Source organism: Canis aureus, chromosome 18, assembly GCF_053574225.1.
Source record: "Canis aureus isolate CA01 chromosome 18, VMU_Caureus_v.1.0, whole genome shotgun sequence".
In the NCBI taxonomy this organism is placed as follows: domain Eukaryota; kingdom Metazoa; phylum Chordata; class Mammalia; order Carnivora; family Canidae; genus Canis; species Canis aureus.
The window spans coordinates 54,050,066-54,065,464 of record NC_135628.1 but is presented as its reverse complement, the minus strand read 5'-3'; the positions used below and the strand labels follow the sequence as shown (position 1 = coordinate 54,065,464).

The following is a 15,399-nucleotide window of genomic DNA, read 5'->3' as shown; positions in this document are numbered from 1 at the left end:
TGTGAAAATCAGGGCTGATTGCTTAAACACGCTCCCCTGGCCCCCAGCCTGAGGTTGTTCTCCCAGTTCTCCTGCACCCAGCCTGTCAGAGGCATCCCTGCTTCAGAAGCCTGTGTCTGCTCCCATGGACCTCTTGAGGAGTCCTGTTCTTTATTTCCTGTCATTTTCAAACTCCTCACTTCCTTGCCCTAAACTCCTGAGGTCTAGTTTGTTTTCCCTCCTCCTGTGTTCTCATTTCTTCCTAATCATATGCACCCTGCTCAAGAACCATTTTCCAGACTTCTCTGCAGCCTTGCTATTTTGCCCCTTCCCTTCCTGAAAACCTTTCTCATTCCATTCCCAAACATGGTCAATGGTCATTCTTTTAAGATTCAGTCATTTAACCCACCCTCACTCTCCCTCCCCACTTGGGGAGCTGATTCACCCTTCACAGCTACCTCCAGGTAGGTGATTTCCAAAACTGTGTCTAGATGGGCCTTCTCTCCCAGGCTGCTACCAGACATTTCCACGCTTGGTAACCTTTCTTACTGTGGATTTTAGTCAATGTTCACATATAGTTGATTTTTTAAATTGTGTAAGTATGAGCTGCCTGTAGGATAGGACACTTGCCTGCTTAGAAACCTTTACTGAGTGACATCTTAGCCTGCCATTCATGGCTCTCTCTCACTGTGTGGTGAGCTCCATCTTTGCCTTTACTCCTAAATGTATCACTATGTGACCATCAAATTGGATGAGTTTGCCAACTATATTCCCTTCCTTAGGGAAAGTTTCAACCCTACAAAAACAAACAAACAACAACAACAAAAAAAACCAGAAAATAACTTAACCATATGCTCACCATCTAACTACAGCAAGACCTATACATTTTGCCTTATTTGTTTCAGATATAAACATAGTTCTCAGTGTTGTTTTAACCTCCCGGCCATGGCCTTCTCCCTTGTGCTTTTGGCAAGGCTGTGCATTCCCCTGGAGTGGCATGTCCTATGCTGCAGCTAAGAATTCCTTCCAGGGTCAGGTCAGGTGTGCCTGGCTTCCTGGCTCTCAGAGGCCAGGGTCCCTTCCTCCACACTTCCCTCCGGTGGCACTAACTGCTTTTATCTGCATCTGTGTCTCCTGCTCATTAGTGACCTTGCTCTTTATTCTTCTATCTCCTAAAAACCCTTGTCCTAGTAAGCTTAGCACTTAAGACCTATTTATTTCCTCAAATATACTAAAGAGTATCACCTTATAGCGTCAGAGAGAAATATCAAAGTGCAGCAGCTTTCTACAAATGCAGGGACATAGCTGACCCAGTAGAGGGTAAAAATAACATTTCTAAGACTGTAATAAACATTTCTCTCTCTTTGAAGAATAAATTCAGGTAAGTTCTTACCTAATCAGAAGCTTTTAGAACCTCATCTCCACATAAAACTTTATTATAATGAGTTTGTAGGGTTCTAAGAAGTCTACAAACTTTTTCTCTAAAGGGCCAGATTTGGCCACAAATAGAGTCTCTGTCACATATTCTTTCCTCCCCCCACCCCCCCTTTTTTTAAACAACCCTTTAGGGACTCCTGGATAGCTCGGTTGAGCATCTGACTTCAGCTCAGGTCATGATCCCAGGATTCTGGAATTGAGTCCCACATTGGGCTCCCTGCTCAATGGGGAGTCTGTTTCTCCCTCTCCCCCTGCCACTCCCCCCACCATTCATGCTTGCTCACTCTCTTTCTCTCAAGTAAATAAATAAAATCTTTAAAAATAAATAACCCGAGACTCCTGGGTGACTCAGTGGTTGGACGTCTGCCTTTGGCTCAGGGCGTGATCCCAGAGTCCCCAGGATTGAGTCCCATGTCGGGCTCCCTGCGTGGAGCCTGCTTCTCCCTCTGCCTCTCTCTCTGCCTCTCTGTGTCTATTATGAATGGGTAAATAAAATCTTTAAAAAAAAAACAAAAAACAGGGATGCCTGGGTGGCTCAGTGGTTGAGCATCTGCCTTCGGCTCAGGTTGTGATCCTGGGGTCCGGGAATCCAGTCCCACACTGGGCTCCCTGCATGGAGCCTGCTTCTTCCTCTGCCGTGTCTCTGCCTCTCTCTGTGTGTCTCATGAATAAATAAATAAAATCTTCTAAAAAATATAACCCTTTAAACATAAAAAAGATTCTTAGCTAGCCCCTGTGTGACATCATTCAAACTTGGCAGGCCCCTTTGACCATGTTCCTCATCTTTGGCATTTGGCCCCTGTGATTCCATAGGAGAAGAAACAAAATGTAAGGACCGGCGTGTTTCCCCCCTTCTGGCGCTCTGGATAGGGTCTGTCTTACCTTTTCATATTGTGTGTGTGTGTAGGCTATTTACTTAAGAACAGTGTGCACTTAGAGTTTTTAGGAACAAGTTTGTTTGTTCAGCAGTTCTTAAAATTCTCTCTCAGCCTAGGCTATAGATGCATAAATCTTCAGGTAAATAATAGATGATCAAGTCACTTGGGCTCACTGTGTCTCCAGATAGCAGCTCATTCCTGAGCAGATTGAGAGACTGTTTTCACCAGCTGCTTCAAAAACCTGACAGGCAGGATCTGTTTAGACTAAAATCTTTTCCTAAAATAATAGATTTGGGCTGACTGTAATTATATAACTGCAAGTCTAAAAATGATGGGGGATTTCCTTATAAATTACTATGGAATCATAACTAGTCCTGCTCTACCTGGGAGGTGAATAGTTCTATTAACAGAGAGAGAAAAAGAAAGGATGGGGTTTGCACTTCCCCAGTCCTGCAAGGTTGGAGGAATGCAGCCACATGGATAGGCAACAAGGCAAGAGTGAGGGTGCCCACGCAGCAGGAGGGGAGGCCAGTCAACACCAGACACTGCCCGGGGTGGGTCGGCTGCCTTGTACACATCCACCTGGGAGGTGCTCACACACCTGGGAGGTGATGGCCCAAGGGAGTTCTGGGATGGAGGTGCAGCGTGTGTGTGTGTGTGTGTGTGTGTGTGTATGTGTGTATATATGTGTGTATATATCAGACATGCTACTTTTGCCTCTTTTACTAAGGGGGCAAAAGGCATGAACTCCAAAGACGTCTTCCATGGGATTTTCCCCTTAGCTTTAATGACCATGAGAAGGTCCCCTTTCTTACCCTCGCCCAGCCCACCCCAACAAGTAAGGAAGGCTCCCCAACAAGTAAGGAAGGCTCAAACTTCCCTGGGACTTTGCCAGCTTTGGGTTCACTGAAGCACCTGCCTCCCTGGTCACCACCCCTGTGTTTTCTTTATTCCTCTCCCCCTTCCCCTCCCCCATGCAGAGTACATCCAGAAATACGCCACGGAGGAGGCACTGAAAGAGCAGGAAGAGGGTACCGGTGACAGCTCGTCGGAGAGTTCTATGTCTGACTTTTCGGAAGATGAGGCCCAGGATATGGAGTTGTAGTAGAAAAAGCACCTGCTTTTCAGAAAGACTATTATTTCCTAACCATGAGAAGCAGACTATAATATTCATATTTAAACAAAGCAATTTTTTTTATTACTAAACAAGGTTTTTATGAATAATAGCATTGATATATATATATTATATATCACCCTTTAGATCTTGATTTCTTGGTCATTTCTCAACCTGAGGTGCATAGCATATTCCCACATTCCATTTTGGTAGCAATATGCGGTCTGAATGCATGCATTCATAAGTCCATTTTGGCCAAGTCAGCCTGTGTGCTACTGAACTGTCAAAAGAAATAGCCGCTCTGATAGGTAGACATGAGTAAAACTAACAGGAAAAAGTTGCTTCTTTTATCGATGGTTCCAAAGAAACAAACCAAACCAACCAGCTCTTGGACGTGAAGATAGAATAGTGCTTTTTCAAAATGGACGGGAGGAGCCAGGGGAGGAAAAGGCCTGCTGTGGGAAGGTGTAGAGCCAGCCGTGTCAGAGCCACAGCCATTCCTTCCTGTGAGTCCTGGGTGGCCCCATTTCTGTGGAGTAACGGTATAAGACAGAGAGCTAATTGGAGTGTTGAAACCTAAAACCATTTGACTCTGGATTTTAAGTACATTTTTATATGTAGATTCCTGCCTGTCTTGCTATCAGGCCCTACAGCCCACAAGTGTTTTTGCTTTGGAGAACCTTTTGGAAGTGTTTTCTGAACCTGATTCTTTTTCTTGGGGTGGAGCTTGAAATCCATACCTTTCTGAGAGGACAGGACAGGAGGAGTAAAGTGACTGGGAAGGTATTTCATCTCATCCAGCACGTGCAGAGTCACATCCTCATCTTATTGGCCACTTTGTGATGCTACCCTGGACTAAGAGCTTTAAATTTGAGGGTGATTGTGGGTGGTTTTGTTTGGGTTGGAGCTTCCCCCCCATCCTTTTTCTTTCTTTCTTTCTTTTTTTTCTTTCTTTTTTTTTTTTCTTTTTGGTGTGTGCATGTGAATTGTGCTTAGGTTGCAAATTTAATCTTCACCTACCAAGAGATGGCCTCCTCCTTGGATAGCCGCTCAGTGGACCATTAGACTCAGCAAGAAGACCCACCTGTGGCTGCTACTCCTGGGTACTCTCATTCATGTTTGGGGTTTATTTTCCCTTCTGCTGCTGCTCTTGGCAGGAGTCTGGTCATCATCTGCTTGTGGGAGTGGGAAACGGGTGTTTTTAGACCAACACACATTCTAAATTTAAAATGAGTAATAATTGGAACATATAAAGGTCCTTGTACCCAAAGTGACTCCACACGAGAAAAACAAACCACTTTTTTCAGAGTGTGACTGAAGAGGAGGAAAGAGTTCGGAAATATGATGCAGTAGAACAGGTTTTGAAGGAAGAACATATTCTCTCCTGTATTTGTTAAGAGGAAATCAGACAGTTGAAAATGCCTGCTAATCAAATGTTTACTTAGCTCACCATATGTCCAGGTTGCCGGCAGAGTTTCTTTCAGATATGAGTGTTGCCTACTGAATTTGGAGAACTTTAGACAGCAAGTCTGTATCCCCCCCCACCTTTTTTTTTTGCCACAACCAATAGGACAATAGCAGAATTAGCCAATCCTAAAACCTTCTAAAGACAATTTTTCAATGTCCCACCGGGATAATTGAATTTTTCTTTCTAATGTGTGTTTTTAGTTTAGAAGTGCTATCTATTCTACAAGATTTGAGTCCGTGAGGTTGGAAGATATCCTATCTTTTTTTATTCAAAAAGCACAATCAATCTTTTCTTTGAAAATCTATATAAAGTACAACTTGCTTTTAGCATGATTATTTTCCTAAATAAAAGACAAAGAATTTACTTATTTTATGTTAATTACGGGCATGAAGCAAAAGGTTTTCTTTAAAAAAAAATTTAAAGTGCAGTTATGTAGGGCTGTGGTTAGTTAACCGTACTGAGTTATCTATCTAGCATTTGTGGCTTGTTGGAGGGGTAGTGTTAACTATTTAACATGGAATGGTGTGCTTTAACTTTTCTAGCGCGTTGTCTTCTCATTATTTTGGGGGAGGGAGGGTCTCTGCTGGCACTGTCTAACCTGCTTACCTGCCGAATTAGCAGTTTGCTTGTGCTATAACCGTTTAAATTGTAGGTGCGACTTAGGGTAGGCTTTAAAGTGCTGGGTGGTGATTTGAGTTCAAACAATAAAAAATTGTATTTTTTCAATATTGTATAAACAATAGTGTTCTAATTACCTTTCAAAAAAAAATAATGTCCAAATAATAATTGCTTTTAATCTTGTCAAAACAAAACCCATCAAACTAATAGAGCCAAGTTTAGAGGGGGAATGTATATGAGCCACAGCTCTGCTCCCCAACTGAAAACATTTTTCTCAAACAAAAAAGAAGTCAGCTTGTCGCGGATTGAACGCTCTGGCACTGGGAGTTTGGTGGTGTGGAATTTCCGAATGAAGACATATTGGGGGAGGTTGCAGGTGTGAAGCCGCAGATCTGAGTATGGCTGCAGCATGTGTGCGTGTGATGTTTGTCCATCCAAGTCCATCTGATGAAGGTGTAATTAGGCTTCCCATTAGCACAGAAGCTTCTGGAAATGCCACCCAAATCACGCTGTACCCTCTCGTTCTGTGCAGATCTGTCCTTTTGGGGCATTAACCTTGGGTCCCATGCATGCTTTTGGCTCTGTGTGGGGTTCTTCATATCCTCTGAGAAACTGGTTTTGAGGGGTTGAGCAGAATCCCTTTTTATTATTTTTGTCCCTTCCTGTACCTGGGTAGGACAAGGAGACCATGCTTCTAGGTGCAGAGGGAGCTGGAAGAAGGCCTGGCTGTGAAGCAGAGGATTCTGCCCCCACTAGTAGATGATACTGTAAGGCTTAGAAGAGGGGATGTTACAGCACCAAAAGCTTTTCCAGGTTTCCCATCATAACACTCAAAAGCATCCAGAGCCCCTCAGAAGGGCTGAACACTATTGCCCTTAAAGGTGGTGGTAGCAGGTCAGCGTTGCTTCTGGCGGTTTCCCTCCCTTTCTTAGTGTACCCATAGTTTTTGAAGTTTTACCTTGTGGTTTACCAGCGCAAGCCATCCTCTGCCCCCGTTCAAATGACCGGGCTCAAGCTCTTGCCAAAACCGACAAGCGAGGTGGCCGTGGCCCCAGCCCCGGGGCCCAGCAGGTTGCATTTAGTGGTAGCCAAGCCAGATGCTGGCATTTCGCTCTTTTGTCTTCAGTCTTCTCGCCCTCCTTGAGGTTACTGTGCAGTTTCAACCAGCATTTTATACTAGGGTAGTTCTCAGAAGTTGCCATATGTCTCTCCAGTACCTAACATTCTTCCACTTCAGAAGCTGTTCTGATTGCCAACTGGCTGATCTAAGCTCCTGAGGAGGGTCTCCCCTCGAAGGATTTTTTTTTTTTCCCCCTCAAAATGCTCCCTGAAGCCCTGGTTGGCCTTGGCCTGACACTTGCTTTTTATTAGGCCTCCTATTATGGCTGAGAATCATGAAAGACAGATCCTCTGCTAGCCTTCATGGGTAAAGTTGCTAGACACCAAGTTCCTAGGAACTGGTGTTTGATTTTAAATGGCGCCTGGCCCTTCTACGTTCTAGGGACTCAATCAGAAAAGTGAAAGCCATTAACAAGAGTTAGCAAGAGTTCCATTTCCTTGTACCAACTTCCTAACCAGGTTCACGGCCTTCTTGACTAAAATCATTTCCGATTGGGTGCAAAGACCTGCGTTTCTTTGGACTTCTGAATCCATGTTCATATTTTCTCTGGCCATGGAACACCTTGGCTGTTCCATCAGGGACTGGAGTGGAGGCCCGTTGGGGAAGGGAAGCTAACAGCCCTCGGGTGGGCAAGTTCTCCACCCACCTGAGAGAGGGCCAGGATTCTCACTTCAGCAAATACTCGTCTTGGCTGGGGGCTTGGGAAGAAATGGCCATTATTTACTGATTGTATTTGGTACATATTGTGTGATACTTGAAGAGAGAAAAGGGACTTACCAGCCCCTAATTGAAATCTAAGCTTTTTACCGCTTATTTTTTCCTTGCCCTATCTCCTCTCTTCCACCTTTTTCCTTGCATTGTGATGATCTAGCGGGCACTTCTGTCAACAGGACAAATGCCTCCTCTGACTATAACCTCTTAATAGTTGTGTATAATGAAAACTGTAAACTTTTTAAAATAAAATGTGTATATACCTTGGCAAATGGCTGGACCTTGATCAATAAGATGATAGCCTCCATGACTACTTAGCCCTAAAAAGGCACCACCAAACACCTTCCTTGTTCATCTGACTCCTCTCAGCAGCAGACATTGGCTTGTTTTTGTTTTTTAAAGATTTTATTTATTCATAAGAGACAGAGAGGCAGAGACCTAGGCAGAGGAAGAAGACCTAGAGACCTAGGCATTGGCTCCTTGCCAGGAGCCCGATGAGGGACCTGATCCCAGGACCCTGGGATCACACCCTGAGCCCAAGGGGCAGATGCTCAACCACTGAGCTACCGAGGTGCCCCTTGTTTTTGTTTTTGACAGAAGCTCTTACAAAGGCAAGTGACTGGGTTAGTTTAGGAAGGGAGTGTCACCTTTAGGCAGTAATAACTTAAGAGGCCCCACCTCCAGGTCCCATCTCTGTACCTGGAATGGCAGGTAACTGCTGACTATATGAACAAGGCTGGCTGTGAGGCTTCTCCACAGCCTTGAAAGGCCTTCTCTTCTGTGAAGTCCTGTAGCCTGAAGGACCCCACTGCCCCCACGTGGATCAACAGGTATGGCTTCCATGTTGCTGGTCAGCTGAACGAAGGGTATCCACTTGGCCTGGAGCTCACAGGCAGTGCAGCTTCCTGCCTGGGTGATCTGCCTAAACAGGGGGCCCCGCTGCACCAAATTCCAGCCTCAACCGGGCGGGTGGGGAAACGCTGGGTTTGGGATCAGAAAGGTATCGCTGGGTGGGTTAGCTTCTCATTTCAACTCCTCTCTCTAAAGCATGTGCCCTCAATGGCCACCAGATGGCAATGTTGCCTAGGCTACTGGAAAATCCACTTGGGCTGGATTTTGTTAAAGCCCCTTAAGGCAAAGGGATGACTTGATCACATGCTTTCCTTCCCCGGCTGGCTCTCTTCCACTGTTCTCTTCTTATTCAATTTCCCCAACTCCTTGATTCCTCCCTGCATCCTAACGCATTCTCCAGTAGACCCAGATTCGTATCCACCAGGGAGAGGGACAGTAAGGCACCTAGGAGTGGTGCTCTAATGTGAATGAGCACCGGAAGCCCTCCTGGGGCGAGTGAGCCCTCAGCTACCCTGGCTGCCTCCAGTGCTCAGAAGCAAAACCTTCAACAGGTTCTTTGCAGCTGGTGCTCGCTCACCCCTCAGCCAGGACTAGTAGACCAACCAGCGCTGTGGGTCCCTGTCCCATCTCTTCCTCAGCTGTGCGGCCTCTGGTTCGTGTTTTTAAATGAGGTCCCTCAACGAGTAGGTTCTGGCTCTGACCCTCTGTGACTCTGAACTCCATTCAGTATCCTGAACTCCAATACCGTGTCCCGGGATGCAGTATCCTGAGGATATTTCAGCAACCTGTGAAATCGAGGTTTCAAGATCAGACGTTTTTGGGACCCAAACAGCTTCGGAAGTTCAGAGTATCCCATTTTCCAGCTAAAAGAATTAAGAGGTGTATGAGTCATGTGCACAATCCATTCTACCGATCTCACAGGAAGCTGCTTTAAAAACTCCATGGGAAGTCCCGGTACACTTGTTGGGGCTTGGGTCCTCCCCCCCCCCCCCACCACCACAGTAATCTCACACTCCGTGTCACTCTTTCCTCAGCCTCAGTCCAGCTGCTTCCCAGGGGGCAGGTGGCTTTCCACTGCCACTGGGGCAGCAAGTAAGTACCCCCTTCCTAGGAAGGGGGACCCAGGGTTTCTGAGGTGTATTGTCCTGGCACAGAACTAGGGAATCCCAGGACTTGTGTCACCTTAAGTTCTCTTGCCATCTCTGAAGCCTGCTCTCCATCCCAGGGAATGAGTTCCTGTGACACTAGACCCCGGTGGTCCCTGCTCCCCACCCGGAAGCAGGGCAAAGAGAGTTTTTATGGTTCCTCCAATCCCCAGCTCTGCAGAGGCCCTGGGGGACTGCCTGCGAGACTGCACAGCCTTGCTTATGAGGAGCCCACAGTCTTCTCAGACCCAGATCCCCAGGTGAACCCAGGATGATCCACCTTAGGTCAACCCTGCTCTCCCATGCCTCATGTTGTAGGATTTGTGCACTAGAACTTCTTGCAACCAAAGAGATGCCCTGACAAGGGATTTAATGTTAGATTAAAAGATACAGGAATATTTCCCTTCTTGCTCTGTATGTGGGGTGTGTGTGGATGTCTGTATGTCTATTATGTTTTGGGTTTTGTTTTTTTTTTTTTTTTTTTAAGGCTGGACACTTGTGTGGTGTTGGGTTCCCCAGAACCCTTTGGGTCTCAAACTTGGCTCCTAGGACCTGGTGTCGGGTGGCAGGGACAGACTTGGGCTCCCTAAGAGAAATACAGCCCTTCTGGCTGCCCCGTCATTGCTGATTAACCAGGAGAGGGGTTGCTGGAGAGCTGTGAGGTTTGGCCTTCAGGTCTCTCAGTTTCACCTCCTGAGGCCCCTACTAGCTAAGAGCAGAACACACAGCTCCTTTTAAGAAGCTTCAGCCTAGATCCTGTTCTCTTCGGTTGTATAAACAGTGAATCAGGTGCCTGCTCTAGCCCAGTGGGCACTTAAAAAGTATGGAACCAAGCTTGTAAAGATGCACTTCTAAATATTTCAAAAGAAATATGTGCTGGTAACAAATCATTCCAAAAGCATATGAAAGTCTCCCATGAAGCCTTCCTCCAGAGATGATTCAAAGATAATGGTGACCTCAGCAGTGGCTGAAGAGGGCTTCCCCTTATGATCCTCACTCTGGCCCTGGGAGTCCCTCCAGAAGGGGACCTGGCCCTGGACCTATTTCATATTAACTGCTTTGCGAGGCACCAAGAGAGAAGCACAGAGATAGTGAGCAGCCAAGTCTTCAGGCCACAGGTGAGTATTCTTTCCATGGGTTCATGCCAAGCCTTGTGCCCGCCTCCAAAACCATGGAGGGACCTCATCCTGCCATCTGGGGCCCCTTGGAGGTGCATCTGGGTTGACCCTATGAGCCTGCCTGTGTGACTTCTGTCAAGGGATCACTCCCATGGTCCCTGACGTCCAGGACTTAGGCCACACACATCCCCATATTTGCTGATAACCATGTCACCAACCTCTGGGGCCTGCAGTGGAGTCAGAGTATAAGATTCGGATTTGACCCAACCTACCCACTAGAGCAAATCTAGAGATGCCATGCCAGCTACACAAGTAATTTACCACTTTCTAGTAGCCATATTATTTTAAACAAGGTAAAATTAATGTTTTATTTACCTCAGCGTATCCAAAATAGTTCAGTGTGTAATTACTATTTTTTTAAGTTATTTATTTATTCATAGAGACAGAGAGAGGCAGACGCAGGCCCCACGTAGGGAGCCCGACGTGGGACTCGATCCCAGGTCTCCAGGATCACACCCTGGGCTGCAGGCGGCGCTCAACCGCCTAATTCCTAGTTTGGCGCGAATACTGAGCGCTCCGTTTTCGTGCCAGCTCTGAAATCCAGTCTGTATTTTCCGCAGCACATCTCGGCTGGCACACTACATCTTCCGTGTTTTAAGTGGCACGTCGTGCTACCAAGACAAAAGTTGTGTCACAGACTGTCTCACACTGCTCGTTTTCAGATTGAGTTGAAATTAAACGAGAAGAAAGTCGGCTCCTCGGTTGCCGCCCCCGGGGGCTCACCGGGCGCGCGTGGCTCCGGGCTCCCCGCCGGGCAGCGCAGCCCGGGAAGCTTCGGGCACAGCCGGCGTTTCCCGCAGAAGCAGAGCCCTCGCCAGAGCGCCAGGTCCCGCGAACGTGGCAGAAGCCGGGAGCTCCGGGTCGGCAGAGGCCGTGCAGCGGCGGGCAGGGCGCCCCGCAGGTGGGCGCCCGCGGGCGGGGGGGGCGGGGGGGGCGGGGGGGGCGGGGGGGGCGGGCCCCGGGGCGCGGCGCAGCGCGCAGCCTGGAGCCCGCGAGCCGCCCCGCCCCCCGCCCCCCCCCCCCGGCTCCCGGCCGCCGTCTGCGGAAACGGAAGTGGCCCAACCGGAGTCGGGCCGGGCGCGGGGAGGCGGGCGCCGAGAGGCCCCCGTCGGACACCAGGGGGCGCCCGCACCTCGGCGCCGCCGCGTCCCTCCCGCCCGAGGCCCCGGCCTCGAGCCTCCGCGCCCGCGCCGCGAGGAGCCTTCTCTGGGCCGGCCTGGCCCCCGCCGGGCTCCGGTGGCCCGCGACACGGGCGGCGGCGAACGAGAGGAGCCGGGGGACGTGGGCCGGGCCACAGCAAGGCCACCCGCACGCCTCCCCCCGAGCCCCGGCGGCTCCCCGAGCGCGAGCGCCCCTGCGGGGTGGGGAGAGGGCGGGGAGCTGCGCGGGTGCCGCGGCCCGGGAGGGGACGCCCACCGGCCCGCGCGGTCCCGTCTCGCCCCGGCCTCGGGCCAGGAGCCCAGTGTCCCCAAAGCCCCGCACGCCGCCGGGAGGGCTTCCTGTAGGAGGGGGCTTGCCCGGGGCCCGGCGGGATGGGAGCGAGCGGGGTCACACGGAGGGAGCAGGGCCGCCGGGCGGGAGCGGCCCCGAGTGCGGCGCGGCGCGGCGCGGAGGGGACGGTGACGCGGGCTGGCCTGGGGTCCTGGGGCGGAGAGGGTGAATGGCGGCGGCTGGGGCCACGTGGAGCGGCCGGGGCGGGAGTCAAGGGTGCGGAGAAGGAGAGGGCGACGGAGGAGTGGACGGGGACCTGGATGTCCTCCAGAAGCAAGAGAGCCGGGCCAGGAGGGACAAAGGGGCAGGCTGCAGGGGCGGCGACAGGTGCAGCCGGGTAGAGGGCGGGGGAGCCAGAGCGCGGGGCAGAAAGGGTAAAACTGAGTGAAGTAAGTCAATCGGAGAAGGACAAACATCATATGGTCTCATTCGTTTGGGGAATATAAGAATTAGTGAAAGGGAATAAAGGGGAAAGGAGAGAAAATGAGTGAAAATACCAGTGAGGGGGACAAGACATGAGAGACTCCTAACTCTGGGAAATGAACTAGGGGTAGTGGAAGGGGAGGAGGGCGGGGGGTTGGGGTGACTGGGTGACGGGCACTTGGCGGGATGAGCGCTGGGTGTTATGCTATATGTTGGCAAATTGGACTCCAATAAAATTTTTTTAATTAAAAATAAATTAAAAAAAAAAAAAAAACAGCTGAGAGCATGTTCACTTTTGAGACTAATGGAAGCCTGTAGCTTCGACCTTGAGTGCTCCCTCTCTTGCTCCCTCTTTGTCCTGGACTTGTCTCTCTAGGTTTCAGCTGCTGGGGGCTGGGAAGGGAAGACCTAAACCAGTGGCTCCTCCAGACCCCCTCAAGCTAGGAATGACCGCCACTCAGACCTCAGGAATCCCAGATTCCTGACCCTCAGAAACTGAAACAGGTGATCAGTTGTATTAAGTGTCTAAGTTTGGGGTGTAATTAGTTACACAGACGTATTAGATATCTAGTGGTCTGTGATTTTGTGGGACCCCTATATCACTACTGGACTGCTTATCACTAGATTTATATGAGATTTTAAAAAATTCTATCATGTTGAAGCCACTGCTTTAAAATTTTTGTTTTGGGGGCATCTGGGTGGCTCAGTCCATTAAACCTCTAACTCTCGACCTCAGGTCATAATCTCAGGTCATGAGATCCAGCCCTATGGTGGGCTCTATACTCAGCAGGAGTCTGCTTGAGGTTCTCTCTCTCCCTCTGCTCACCTCACTCGTGCTCTCTTTCTCTCTCTCTCTCAAAATATACATAAATAAATATTTTGTTTTGTTTATTACAAGGAACCTAATCTTAAGTGACTCAATAATAAAAGGCTGGAAATAACAGTGAAGTAGGAAATTCAATTCCTACTCTCTGCGCCCTAACTTGAGCTTCCACTTGCAAGGTCACCTCATGGTCCAAGATAGCTGCCAGAGCTCCAGAAATCATATCCCCAGTTCTAGGCAGCAGGAAGAAGGACGGAAAAGTAAAAGTTGCTCATCTCCCAGATGACAGCTCTTTTTCAAAAGTCTTCTTGGATACCTCCTCCACACTTCCACTTCCACCTCCTTGGCCAAACTGGAGACTCATGGCCACATATTGGTTTGAGAAGTAGGGAAATGAAAGGTACTGAATGCATTGCCCCCTTGAATAAAATTGGGGTTGTAATGCAATATGTGGATCTTATATTTTTATTTTTTAAGACATTTCTTTATTCATGAGAGACATAAAGAGAGGCAGAGACATAGGCAGAGGGAGAAGCAGGCTCCCTGAGGGGAACCTGATGCAGGAGTCAATCCCAGGGCTCCAGGATCATGACCTAAGCCAAAGCCAGACACTCAACCACTGAGCCACCCAGATGCCCCAGATCTTATACATTTAGAAAATGTTGGAACAAGTCACCTCTTTAAAAAATCAGGAGACAATTGGAGAGTTTTGAACAATGAATAGATATATGATGATATTAAGAAATTATCATGAAGTTATCATTGCTTTTTATGGATGATCACGGTATTGTGTTTTATATTGAAGTGTGGATGTGTGGGTGTGTACAAAGATTACCTTTACATACTGAATTTTGGATGAAATTATATGATGTCTGGATTTGTTTCAAAATAATCCAAGGAGGGACGCCTGGGTGACTCAGCGGTTGGGCATCTGCCTTTGGCTCAGGGTGCGATCCTGGGTCCCAGGATCAAGTCCCATATCAGGCTCCTTGCATGGAGCCTGCTTCTCCCTCTGCCTGTGTCTCGCCTCTCTGTCTGTCTGTCTGTCTGTCTCTCTCTCTCTGTCTCTCTGTGTGTGTGTGTGTGTCTCTCATGAATAAATAAATAAAATCTTAAAAAAAAAAAAAAAAGAAAAAGAAAAACGGGCCGCCCACATGGCTCAGCAGTTTAGGGCTTCCTTCAGCCTGGGGTATGATCCTGGGGAACCCGGACTGAGTCCTACTTCTGGCTCCCGGCATGGAGCCTGCTTCTCCCTCTGCCTGTGTCTTTGCCTCTCTCTGTGTGTGTGTCTCTCATGAATAAATAAATAAAATATTTAAAAAACAATAATCTAAGGGTAGGAGGAATGGTATCCATGAAACTGGGTTAGCCATCCATTAATTGCTGAAGCTGAATGATGGGTGCATGGGAGTTCATTATACCATTTTTTCTACTTTTTTTAGTTAAAGATTTTGTTTATTTATTTGAGAGGGAGAGGGAGAATCAGACTCACCAGTGAACAGAGAGCCCAACGAGGGGCTCAATCAGAGGATCCCAAGACCACGATCTGAGGTGAAAGCAGATGCCTAACTGAGCCATCCAGGTGCCCCCATTTTCTCTACTTTTGAATGGGTTATAAAATTTTCTTCAAAGTCTGCTATTAAGTAAAAGTATATTTTAGAAATTGGGGTTCTAAAACACTGGAGTTCTGTTATTAAAGAATAGCAGAGGTTGGCTTTGGGGATGCACAGAGCAGTCTCTGCCAGGCGCTAGCAGCTGAGCTCAATTCCTAAGGGACAGAGATTGTCTGAATGTTCCGTGATCGGATATCCTCCAACAGGCCTGGGCCCTGTCCTCCTGGCCATGGTACCTGCTAGATTCCTCAGTTGCCTGGCACTTCCTGGATCCTGCTGTACGTCTAGATTGGCGTCATAGGCCTGAGAGGAAGGGGATAATGGTTTGAGAAGTATGGAAATGAATGCCTTCAATTGAAGGCATTGAGACCCAGGCCCAGTTCCCAAGCAGTTTATGATTTATTTGAGCAGACAAGTGGGAATTCAAGGACACCCACACTCCACGTAGTCATGCCAACATTGGAGACAAACAGGTGGCAGATTGTTTCAGGCATGTTCCTTCAGCAAGAAGAGTGAAGCTGAGGTGTGCAGGAAGATGGTATGCAGGAG

At 48.4% G+C, this 15,399-nt stretch overlaps 1 protein-coding gene across 5 annotated transcripts in view; it reads left to right on the top strand.

Annotated features, from left to right (window-relative positions):
* Positions 1–7,597, top strand: part of UBE2H (ubiquitin conjugating enzyme E2 H) — a 107,941-nt gene extending 100,344 nt beyond the window's left edge. For all 5 annotated transcript variants that reach the window (XM_077857326.1, XM_077857324.1, XM_077857325.1 and 2 more), the window contains one exon: positions 3,275–7,597. In XM_077857326.1, coding sequence (XP_077713452.1) covers positions 3,275–3,399 — 125 coding nt within the window. In that variant the 3' untranslated portion in view covers positions 3,400–7,597. The remainder of the gene's footprint in view (positions 1–3,274) is intronic.
* Positions 7,598–15,399: the final 7,802 nt, after the last annotated feature.